Raw genomic sequence first — 12540 nt, 5'->3', positions numbered from 1 at the left:
GTGAGACAAGCTGGGGGTGGCCGAGATGCCTAATTGGCCTCACGGAGGAGGTACTGAGATTTGAACTGGGCCTGAAGCGTTAGGGTATGCACTGGGGTTGGGGTTCTGATAGGCGTGCAGGAGGTGAAACAGTATAGGTAAGTAAAAAAGAGACAGGTGTTACTTCTGCGTGTTTAGGGAGGCCTATAACATTGTCCTGAGCGGTTGGGGGGATGGGGGGTGGAGAGAAGGAGGGAGGGGGAGAGGGAGGGAGGGAGAGAGGAGAGGTGGTGTGAGCATGTGTGTGTGTGTGCACATGTGAGGTGTTGAACCCTGAGATAAAGGGCCTGGAAAGCCAGGTCTGAGAGTTGTGGGGCAAAGTCCTCAAGAACGATGGAAAGTTCTAGAGCAAGGGAGTGGTGGTGAGACAAGGGGTGGAGCCTAAGAGAGACCAGAGCAGAAGCTGGACGCTGAGATGGTGTGTGGTCTAGGTGAGCAGAGAAGGGGCTTGGGCAGATGTTCGGGACAAAATCCATAGAGTTCGGTGACACCTGAGTAAAGGAGCTGAGGGAGGAGGGAGGGGAACAGAAATGTCCTCCATTCAGACGCCATTAAAGTGCGTCGATTTAGACGTGACAGGGTTTTCCTCTTCTGGCTCCAGGATTCTCCACTCTTCAGTACCATGCGGGTGGTTGACAGCAGTAACTCGTTTTCGGTGCTTAAATTATTCCAAGTTCATTTATGAATATTGTATTTCTAGCTAACTAATTGCTCTTGAGGGTCTGAATTATGGATGTAGCAAGATATAAGATTAGTTTTGTCACCATCGTGTTAGAGGTTTTCCAGAGCTTTCAGGGCTGATTTTATGTTTCTTCCTTGACAGCAGATTGCATCCTGCTTGTTGGGTTGATTCATCAAGATTTATGGGGTGCCGGCTGGGCAGGACACCGGGTCAGGTGCTGGCGGATAAAAAGGCATCAGGACGGGACTCTGCCTTCAGGAGGTCCTGCCTGTGGGGAGACACACACACGGCTCTGGGGTCTGGCTGGCTGGGCTGCGCCCCTGCTCTGTGGGGAGCGGGGTCACATCAGTGGGTGCCATGGCTGGCGCCTGCGCTGGGCGTCCCCGTGGAGAGGGCACTGGGTACCCTGCCGTGACGAGCGCCGAACCTCAGCCTGAGGTCAAGGGCACTCTTCCTTCAAGGCTTCTACGTCTGCTCAAGACTGCTGACACCAGTCGCAAATTTGGGGGTTCCCAGGGCCACCCACACTTCTGCAGCTAGGTACAAATTTGGGGGACCCAAAGGACTCCCTCAGGTTCGATCATTTTCTAGAACGACTCACAGAACTCAGGAAAGCAGTGTACTTGTGATGATGGTTCTAAACAAGGATGCAGGTCAGAACAAGCCAAAGGGGGAGATGCCTGGGCGAGGCTGGGGACCGGGAGGGTTCCAGACATGGGGCTCTGTCCGCTTCCTCTCCCCATGGTGTTCTGGACGCCGCTGCCTTCTTCCGGCTACGTGACATGACAGGACTTGAGTATTTCCCACCAGCGGCACTCACCTGAGCCTTTCATGTCCAGAGTTTTTGTGGGGCTTGGTGACACACTGCCCGTGTGGCTGGTCCCCCGTCTCCAGCTCCTCCTGGAGGTCAGACTAATCCCTCTCTTCTCCAGTTCGTCCAGAGGCCCCTGAAACTAATCATAGTGGTAGTCCTTGGCTAAAGCCCCCGGGCACATGGACCGCAGGGTCTTCCAAGGGCCTAGAGGTCACCCCCAGTGGCTGAGGGCAGAGGTCAGACCTCTCTATGGGTAAAGCCTCTCCTTCACTGCACAGCTGCGTCCTCAGGACACGTCAGAGGAGGACCTGTGTCTGCACAGCAGCCTGCGGGGCCTGCGTCGGGGCTGGGCTGGTCCATGGTCTCCCACAGACTGTTATGCAACACGTTGCTACAGCTCAGCGGACGTGACATGAGGTGGGCGTTTTATAGCCTTTCTGCGAATTCTGCTTCTCTATTAAGTGCTGCTTCAGTAAGTTGCTGCTGTAGAAAATAATAAGGGGGAGCTTTAATGACGTGGAGGTAAACGGTTTGTCCTTACTCTGCACATTCCTCTCCTCGCCTCCCCCTCCTGCCTCCCGTCCGCATCAGCTGGGCCTCTGTCCACACAGCTGTCATTCTCCTTGGTACAATCTCAGTGCGGGCAAAGGGATCCAAGGGTCTAGCCCTTTCTCACTTGTTCTGGTCTCTTGGTTTGCTTTCTTGTTGTTTAGCATCAATAGTTTTTTCTCCTCGTCCCTGAGCACCCCCACCCTTGCCTCCAGCGTGCCTGGTGAGCTAGAGGGAAGGCAGTGATTGTGCGTTGTGCTGGCGGGGCTGCCCTGGCCACAGGGGGCCCTGGTTTGGAGCTGTAGGTCAAGGTGGAGCCAGCCTCGGCACTGCAGCTCCATGGAGACTCTGCTCCTGCGGGAGCTGCCCTCTCTCAGCTCCCCCCCCCCCCCCCATTCTGGTGCCTGATCCCTCTGAGCTCTAGGGGACTCCACGTCAGAGCAGGCTGCTCCGTCCAGAACCCTCATTGTCACGCAGCTCTTTCCCTGCAGACTTTGCTTCAGAACCTTCCTGTCCTCCTCTCCCGCCCCTGTGGCTTTCCTGTCTGATTTGGGAGCACAAGTGACCCACTTAAAGAGTCCTCACAGGGGTAGCAGCGGGCAGCGTGGCTGATGCTTTCCTGGACAGAACCATAGCCTTGGGGAGAGTGGGAGGGACCTTGAACACATCTTAATTCCGCAGATGACATTCCCCCAAGATGGTGCTGGAACACAGGACCCTTCCTCTGCCCTGATGTTCAGCTGCAGAAAGGCATGGGCATGTGCCTTAGCCAGCAGGTGGCGCTCCAGAGATGGCCCGGCGGCCAGGCTGTGCCAGCCCCCTGCGTGGCCTCCTCAGGGTGCCCCTCAGGTCACGTCGCCTAAGACACACCACTCCACTGTCCCACGACGGCACGACGCCCCCGGCCCTGCTCATCCATCTTAAGTCCCACCTTCACTTGGAGACGAACGCCTTATAAATGAATGCGATTTAAGAGGAAATACAAAGTGAAAAATGATTTGAAACTTGCTCTAAAGCAGCTCTGATCATGACGTTTAAATCATTTGATCTCCAGGAAAGTTGAAAAACATTGTCGTTAGTCTTTAATTTGTGGCTTTAGATTGTAATTATTTTTTCTCTGTTTCATCAGAACAATTTGGATCTAATAATTAGGAGGCCTTGAAATAGTGTGAATGGTTGTGTAACTCACTAAGCGCGTGAACGCTTTGCAAAGAAGTCCTTAGCAAGTTTCTGAGAACTGGATCTCGGTGGAAATGGTGGTTCCATAAGGAGCCTGGTTTGTGAACCGGGGAGTGATGGTTACAATTTAAAATCCTCCCTGGGACTTCCCTGGTGGTCCAGTGGTTAGGACTCCGCGCTTCCACTGCAGGGGACACGGGTTCGATCCCTGGTCAGGGAACTAAGATCTCACATTGCCGCTCGGCCAAAACAAAAACAAAAACAGAAACAAAAAATTCCTCCCCGCCTTACAGAAGCACATGCAAAAGTTCTCATAAAGTTATGATTCTTAAATCACATTATTACAGAATGGATTCTGTAATAGCATAGAGGTGCAGAGATATTAGCCCTAAAGATTGTTTGCAGCTGTTCATTTCTGGAACTGCGTCAGACTTTCCTTTTTCAATAAAACGTGGAACCAAACACATTTGCACACTTGGAAATCAAGGGCATGCCCTGCACTGTCGCCTCCTTTGAGTACATGCTGCCCTCTTGTTTCCTTCATAGAGTTTTCAGTCATGAAGAGGAAGAGAGGCAGGCCAAAGGGGTCCACGAAGAAGCCCAGCCCCGAAGAGGAGCTGGCGGAAAACAACGTTATCCCCAGCGCGGACAGTCCGCGGGCCCCGGAGGAAGGGGGCAGCCTGGCTCCCAGCAGCCTAGAGTGTAGCAAGTGCTGCCGGAAGTTCTCCAACCCGCGCCAGCTGAGGAAGCACATCTGCATCATCGTGCTGAACCTGGGCGAGGAGGAGGGGGAGGCAGGTGAGTGCTGCCCAGGGCCGACCATGTCGCATCTGATGCAGAGCTGTGACTGCTCACATCCGTTTTTACTAGTTCACTTATTACTTGGAAATCGCACATGTTTGTACACGTGCCACCTCTCTGGAAAGTGCTCATTTTTTCAGTGATTACTGACTGTTACTGTAAGTCATCTTGGAATCGAGTGTGTCATCTGGTAGCTAATGCTCATGGAGCGCAGTTCGTGGGGGTACTTGAGTAGATGCTTGGCGGGGTTGCAGAGAGGGTGAAACAGTCTCTGTGCTCTCGCGCCTGTGTTTGGGGTAAGATGATGGGGTTTTAAAACGCGCAGGGTTAAGGGATAATAAATGATGCGTTGAGAAAGCATTCTGATGGGAAGTCAAGACTGAGCCTGGTGTCACAGTTTTGGTGGCATTTGGAGTAAAGGAGGGAGGGTGTCTTAGCTGCTGAGCGGGACTGTGTGAGCAGGAGTGCAGACGTTAGGATGCTCGAGGCCCCTGTGAGTGGCCTTGATGGCCTAGATTGTGGCAGGCATTCTTGAAGAACATAAAGAGTACCAGATGCTTCTTCCAGGTAAGTGACTGGTGAGGCTTCAGATCTGAAGCAACTTCTAAAAGAGGCCGAAGGGAGTGTGAGTGTGAGCAGGGAGTGTCTCCTAGACGACTTTCTAGGAGGAATGAAACAGCAAGATTGCACTGGAGAGTTGAGGGCTTCTGCTGTGGGTTCTGTTGTCCTCTGATTCTTGCACCATTTCTGAAGTTTTCAAACTACGTCTGAAAACTTAGGAAATTCTTACTGTGTTTTGTACCATGCTAAGCATGTTACATGGGAGGCAGTTCTGATTAAGGATGTGGGCTTTGGACTGTGGCTGCCTGGGTTTGAACCCCAGCTTTAGTACTTACTAACTTCATTCTGCTTTATTTTCCTCATCTGTAAAATGGGAATAAAAACAGCACTAGCTAATGTGGTTACTTTGAGGATTCAATGAGACAGGACTTTGTACAGCGCTTAGAACAGTACCTGCCATTTCAAAAGCACCCCATAAGACGGACATGTATGCACTGCTATATTTAAAATGGGTAACCAACAAGGACCTATTGTGTAGCACAGGGAACTCTGCTCAATGTTGTGTGGCAGCCCGGATGGGAGGGGAGTCTGGGGGAGAGTGGATACGTGTGTACGTATTGCTGAGTCGCTTTGCTGTGCATCTGAAACTATCACATTGTTAATCGGCTTTACTCCAACATGAAATAAAAAGTTAAAAGAAGACACCCCGTAAATCTTAGCTATTACTCTTCCTCACAGCCGTATGGACACAGTGCTATTACTGTCCTTCCTGTTCTGTAGATAAGAGCATTCAGACACTAAGAAATTAAGCATTTTGTCCAGGATCCTTTTAAAAGGGATCCTGACCTTTGAACGCAGACTGTCTGACTCTGAACCCCAATTTTTGAGTCCTAGAAACACCTCCCAGCAGTGAAGCAAGACCCCTGGTGTGTAAAATCCTAGCTCAGATTGGGTGAATTTTTGAGGTAATACATCCCCTAATATTTATCAAGCATCTAGGCTGGTGGCCAAGGCTCACGGCCAACACCTGTGCACGTTGTGGAAAACACACAATGTTGTTCTTTCCTTTAAAGAACTGCCCTCAAGGTGACCACGTTAGCTCTTACTAGGCTGTAGGGGCTGATGCAAATAACAGACAAGGATTCAAACGAGATAAGGCAGCGGGCTGGCAGCCATCCCAAGATAGAGCGTGAGCCCTCGCCGTGTGAGAGGCAGAGGCGGCGAGCACGGTGGTTTTAGAGGAAGCAGCATCCTGCTTCAGAGCCTAACGTCCTTTTGGCAAATACACAGAATTGTAGCACTAAGGTGGTGACGGAGGAAGGGCTAGGGGGTCACGGCCCTGCACCTGAGGCGCTAATTTCCAGTGGATTTGTTCCCACTGGACCTGGTCATGCAGTTGCTTCCCCGTCCTGTCACCCCCCCCCCCCACCCAGAGTGTGTCTCACGTACACACACGTGCACCACCCCCGCCCCGCCCCCATGCTCTTTCTCTTGCACAGATGTTTAGGGGTTGTCACGTTTTAACCAGAGGGTCCAGCTCTAGCCATCGAGGCCGCTCTGCTTGTACTAGCCCGGGCCCTTCTGAGAATCCAGGTCTGTCTGCTCTTTCAGGGCTGTCTTGTTGAGAATCTGCTTTGGTTTTGTGCCTTCACGTGACTGATTTGTCCTGTCAGCCCCCTGAGACTCCTGGGCTTTCTGCACAGTCGTGGTTAGAAGTCAGGGATCTCCCTCTTTGGCAACACTGAACATTCTGGCTTCTTCTTCCTCCGGGCCTCAGGCTAGGTCTGGTTTGGAGGCAGCCTGAGAAGTTCAGTCGCACCGTGGACGTCCCCAGGCTGTGCTGCCCTTGGGGGTTTTCTTCCCGAAACACACTTCCTCAGTGTCTCTCCTTCACAGGGAAGTGCAGACTCTCATGGCCCTCACCGAAAGGATCTTTCACGAAGCTCTGTGGCATCCTTTTTCCACGCCATATAGTATTCCGTTGTTCGTGCCAACCACGGTACATTTGGTGAGATTTAGGTTATTTCCATTTTTTTTGCTGTTACGAATATTACTCTAGTAAATATTCCCTGACATATACATATGCATTTGTGTATGTGTATATATGTGTATGTGTGGATTATTATTTGTTATTTTGTAGGATAAATTCCTGAAAGTGGAGCTACTGGGCCAGAAAGTGTATTACATATTGCCAAATTGCCCCCTAGAAAGCTCAGAGCAACTTAGATTCTGAAGGTATCCAAGAGTACCAATTGGATATTATCATTATTTGTTTTCTTTTTTAATACCTGTAATGATATAAAAAATACTAAGAAGAAAGTAAAAATAATCCAAAATTTCACTGCCTAGGTATAATGTCTGTTATACTGCACTGTATAAAAAAGTGAAGAAAGATCTTTTTTACTTCTGTGTACATTCACATAAATTTTTCAGAAATGAGGTCATACATAATGTTCTGTGATCTTTTTTCACTCACTAATGGGGCAGATGAATTTTTCATGTCAACATTTCTCTTTAACAAGCTATTTTTTTGTAGCACTTTCTATGTTGCAGATGCTGTTCTCTGTATTTTACAGCTGTTATCAACATAGTAGGCACTGTTATCAGTCCCATTTTATAGACCAGGAAACTGAGGCACAGAGAGGTTCAGGATCTTGCTAACATCACACAGCCCGTAAGGGGTGGAGCTGGACTCTGAACGCACACAGTCTGGCTGCAGGGTCTGTGCTTTTGATTGCGATGCTCTGCTTTCTGAACAAAAACAGTCAGTAAACATAGATTTTTGTCATTTTTAAAGGCCACACAGCATTTCTTTGTGTGCATGGACCATAAGTTTTCCTTCACTGGTCTCCAGTTGATTGACATTGACTATTGTTTTACAATTTTCTCCCTGATTAAAAACAAACAAAAAACTACTTGGGTGTACAATCTTGAGCATGCATTTTAATTTTATTATTATTATATTTGCACTTGTGTCTTTAGTATCTTAGGTAAATACCTAATAATGTAATTCCCAGGTTAATAGGGCATCTTTTAGGTCACATATTATATACATCCATGTATATGTAATATTCAGGAGAGAGAAATCTATAGAGACAGAAAACAGCTGGTGGTTACCAGGGGCTGGAGGAGAGGGGAGAATGGGCGGAAAGTGACTAATGGGTACAGTGTTTTACTTTGAATGATGGAAAGGTTTTACAACTAGATAAAGGTGGTGGTTGTACATTATGAATGTTCTAAATGCCACTGGGTTATTCACTTTAAAATGGTTAATTTTATGTTATGTGAATTTTATCTGAATAAATCAGTGAAAACTTTAGTTGATAAAATAACAATAAAACTAATTTGAACAAAATAAACCCCCTTTTACATTTTGACACATACGCATGTTGTCAACCTAGCCCGTGGAATGTGTTTATCAGTTATTTTTCTGACGTTGGCTGTGTCCTCACTTCCGCCTTTACCCTCTTTACCTTGGGTTGCATCAGTCTTTATCCTGTTAATCTCTTATGCGAACAACTTTATTTTAATTTGCATCTGTTTGGTCACTAGTGGACAACCTCGTTGCAGTTATTAGGGGTTTTTGTTTTGTTTGTAATCTGGGGCATTCCTCGCTCATGCCCTTCACTTATTACACTTTTGGATGGCCATATATTCTTTTTTTAAAAAATTAACTAATTAATTTATTTATTGGCTGTGTTGGGTCTTAGTTGCTGCACACAGGCTTTCTTTTGTTGCGGCAAGCAGGGGCTACTCTTCATTGTGGTGTGCGGGCTTCTCATTGCAGTGGCTTCTCTTGTTGTGGAGCATGGGCTCTAGGCACTCAGGCTTCAGTGGTTGCTGCACAAGGGCTCAATAGTTGTGGTGCACAGGCTTAGTTGCTCTGCGGCAGGTGGGATCTCCCTGGACCAGGGATTGAACCTGTGTCCCCTGCATTGGCAGGCGGATTCTTAACCATTGCGCCACCTAGGAGGTCCCTGGATGGCCATATATTCTTTTTTTTTTTTTAATGGAAGTTAACAGCCCAAATTTATTGATTGAATGGCCATTTCCTATAAACCAAATTGTAACATACATTCTTTTTTTTTTTTTAAGAACTTTTATTGAGATATAGTTAACAGACAATAAACAGCATATATTTAGAGTGTACAATTTGGTATCCCAATCTCCCAATTCATTCCCCCCCAACCCTCCCCACTTTCCCCACTTGGTGTCCATATGTTTGTTCTCTACATCTGTGTCTCTATTTCTGCCTTGCATTTCCTCTTTCATAGTTGTTAGCATTTGCCTTATGTATTGAGGTGCTCCTATATTGGGTGCATATGTATTTATAATTGTTATTTCTTCTTCTTGGATTGATCCCTCGATCTTTATGTAGTGTCCTTTCTTGTCTCTTGTAACATTTTTTATTTTAAAGTCTATTTTATCTGATATGAGTATTGCTACTCCAGCTTTCTTTTGATTTTCATTTGCATGGAATATCTTTTTCCATCCCCTCGCTTTCCGTCTGTATGTGTGCCTAGGTCTGAAGTGGGTCTCTTGTAGACAGCATATATATGGGTCTTGTTTTTGTATCCATTCAGCCAGCCTGTGTCTTTTGATTGGGGCATTTAGTCCATTTACATTCAAGGTAATTATCGATATGTATGTTCCTATTACCATTTTCTTAATTGTTTTGTTTGTGTTTTTGTAGGTCCTTTTCTTCTCCTATGTTTCCTGCTTAGAGATGTTCCTTTAGCATTTGTTTTAGGGCTGGTTTGGTGGTGCTGAATTCTCTTAGCTGTTGCTTGTCTTTAAAGCTTTTGATTTCTCCGTCGAATCTGAATGAGATCCTTGCTGGGTAGAGTACTCTTGGTTGTAGGTTCTTCCCTTTCATCACTAAATATATCCTGCCACTCCCTTCTGGCTTGCAGAGTTTCTGCTGAGAAATCTGTTGTTAACCTTATGGGAGTTCTCTTGTATGTTATTTGTCATTTTTCCCTTGTTGCTTTTAATAACTTTTCTCTGTCTTTCATTTTTGTCAATTTGACTACTATATGTCTTGGTGTGTTTCTCCAGGTTTATCTTGCCTGGGACTCTCTGCACTTCCTGGACTTGGGTAACTGTTTCCTTTCCCATGTTAGGGAAGTTTTCAACTATAATCTCTTCCAATATTTTCTCGGGTCCTTTCTCTCTCTCTTCTCCTTCCGGGACCCCTATAATGAGAATGTTGGTGCGTTTAACATTGTCCCAGAGGTCTCTTAGGCTGTCTTCAGTTCTTTTCATTCTCTTTTCTTTATTCTTTTCCACATCAGTGATTTTCACCATTCTGTCTTCCAGGTCACTTATTCGCCTTTCTGCCTCAGTTAATCTGCTATTGGTTCCTTCTAGTGTATTGTTCATTTCCGTTATTGTGTTGCATATCTCTGCTTGTTTGCTCTTTAATTCTTCTAGGTCTTTGGTAAACTTTTCAATCTTTGCATCCAGTCTTTTTTCAAAGTCCTGGATCATCTTCACCATCATTATTCTGAATTCTTTTTCTGTAAGGTTGCCTAACTCCTCTTCATTTAGTTGTTTTTCTGGGGTTTTATCCTGTCCCTTCATCTGGTACAAAGTCCTCTGCTTTTTCATTTTCTCTATCTTTCTGTGGCTGTGGTTTTCAGTTCCACAAGATGAAATACTGCTGATACTGCTTGATACTGCTGTCTGCCCTCTTGTGGAGGAAGCTATCTAGGACTCTCATGCATGCTTCCTGATGGGAGGGACTGCGGATGGCCATATATTCTGAAAATATTTTCCAGTTTTATAATTTGTCTTTTAATTTCATTTGTAACATTGCTTTTTTTTCTTTTGCAGTTACTGGAGTTTTAAATATCAGCATTGTCTCTTCTGTCAAATATTGCTTTTAAATTTCTTGCCCTATTTATCATAGCTTAGAACACTTACCTATACCCTAAAATAATAAAAAATAACCTTCAGTATATTCCTCTGTTATTTGTATGGTTTCATTTTTTATCTATATCTTTGATCCATCTGGAAATTGTATTTTGGTGAAAGTTGTAAAGTAAGACAGTTATATATATTTGATAAATAAATATGGCCAAAGGAATGATCTTCACAAGTGCAGTTTGGTAGATAAAGTATTTCAAATCATAGGGTCCACAGAGAAAATAATAAGGGTCTGGTTCCAAGTCTAAGAAACCCTTTAAGAAGTAAAGCTTCATATTTTGAAACAATTACTGGAATAACAGGAAGTTCCAAAAATAGTATAGAGATGTCTCATGTACCCTTTACCCTGCTTCCCCCAATGGTGACATCTTACGTAGCTAGAGCACAATGTCAAGTTCAGGACCTTGACAGTGAGATGCTGTGTGTGTAGTTCATCATTCATCACACGTGTAGGTTTGTGTAGCCACCAAGGCTGTTCCTCACTACAGATGTCTCTCTTGTGTTCCCGCTGTGTAGTCACCCACTGAACCACACAATATGTGACCTTCTAAGATTGGCTTAGAAATCTCCCTTTTCAAACCAATTTCATAGTTTTATCATTGAGGAAGTTGAGGTCCAGAAGTGGTGATTATGCAGTCACACAGCTCACTGGGGGTCGTGCTGGGTACCATCCCGTGTCTCCCCACTCCTACCCTGTGGCCGGCCCACCTCTACCATGTTTGTGTCTTAAACCCAGTCTCCTTTCTACTTCGTGGATGTTGATTTTGTTCATTTCAGTGTACCTCTCTCAGCTTTTTCTCTAACCTCATAGGAAATGAAAGTTCTACGCTGTGCGGTTCCCGATGTTTATTTCCTATTCTGTAATTAGTTAGGCAGTCTCTTCAGCAGCGGCAGGCAGGCACAGTCCTTTCTAATAAGATTATCAGCTTCCTCCAGTGCTATGCTGTATAGAAAGTGGCCTCGTGGTCCATTGATCTGAATGACCTAAGTGGACTGTAATTTAACAAATACCAAAAGGAAAAGTAGCAGCTCTGGGTGTTTTTCCCTTCCTGGCCACTGTTGAAGCCTCTAAAATATGCAGAAATGACCTTATGCCCAGCTGCCTTGTGGCCGACGTCCCTGTGATGATTGCTCCACGTTCCTGAGTTTGCCAAGCACAATATTACAATTTGGAAAATTCTTGCATAATTGTTTTAATACATGCTCTGTAGAGAGCAGTTTAGTGACATTTCAAACAATCGGCCTTGACTCTTTTGCTTGTTAAAACAATTAGAAGAAAACAAAATAAGCTTTTTCCCTACACTGAACCATGGCAAGTTAAAATAACATTTCTGATATGTATTCAACATTTATTTATTTTATTCTGCATTTGAATAGTAAAAGAAACCAGGAAAAGAGATTTTTGTTTCCAATGCCATTATGTGAAACAGCTGGTGTTTTTGAAAAACATTTTGCAGCCTACAGAAATCAATATGTCAAGTTTATAAAAGTGACTTCTGAACCTTTCTAAGCTTGTTATTTCTGGGGTCATTTTATGCAAGGAGAGTTGCAAAACTTTGCTCTTATTCTTGTGAAATCCTCCCTAAAGAAGACAAGGCATTTATTTTAAGATTTTACCTAAGATTCACCTATAATCTTCATGAGGATTTTCTACAGCAATATTTCAAGTGTCTTCTACTGTATTTGTGTTAACAAAACAGCTGACTTGATAAGTAGCTGCTGTGATTGAAAACTGTTTTGAGTGAGTCGGGTTTGAAAATTTGCAGGTGGAAAGGTAGAGCAGTGTCAGCCTCTGAGTAGCACACTTCTCTCTGTGGAAAGAGGTGGAGTCTGTTTCCTTTCCCTGCCTGGTGAACCCTTGTTTTCTCTCTGTGCTAATCAGGGAATGCAGAGTGCAGCTGTCTCCAAGCATACGTGGGTCTCGGTGTGCTTGGAAATGTGGAACTTTGGGACAGTCACCTTTCTGTGACGCCCCTCTTGCCCCACT

General features: G+C 45.5%; 1 protein-coding gene across 1 annotated transcript in view; it reads left to right on the top strand.

Moving 5' to 3' along the window:
• ZFAT (zinc finger and AT-hook domain containing) overlaps positions 1 to 12540 on the top strand; it is a 174830-nt gene that overhangs the window by 41686 nt on the left and 120604 nt on the right. The window contains exon 3 of the mRNA XM_057737087.1: positions 3810 to 4061. Within this exon, the coding sequence (XP_057593070.1) occupies positions 3810 to 4061 (252 nt within the window). The remainder of the gene's footprint in view (positions 1 to 3809; positions 4062 to 12540) is intronic.

Source organism: Hippopotamus amphibius, chromosome 5 (genome assembly GCF_030028045.1).
Source record: "Hippopotamus amphibius kiboko isolate mHipAmp2 chromosome 5, mHipAmp2.hap2, whole genome shotgun sequence".
Classification (NCBI taxonomy): Eukaryota; Metazoa; Chordata; class Mammalia; order Artiodactyla; family Hippopotamidae; genus Hippopotamus; species Hippopotamus amphibius.
Note: the sequence above shows the minus strand (reverse complement) of the source record. Positions and strands in the feature narration are given on the sequence as shown.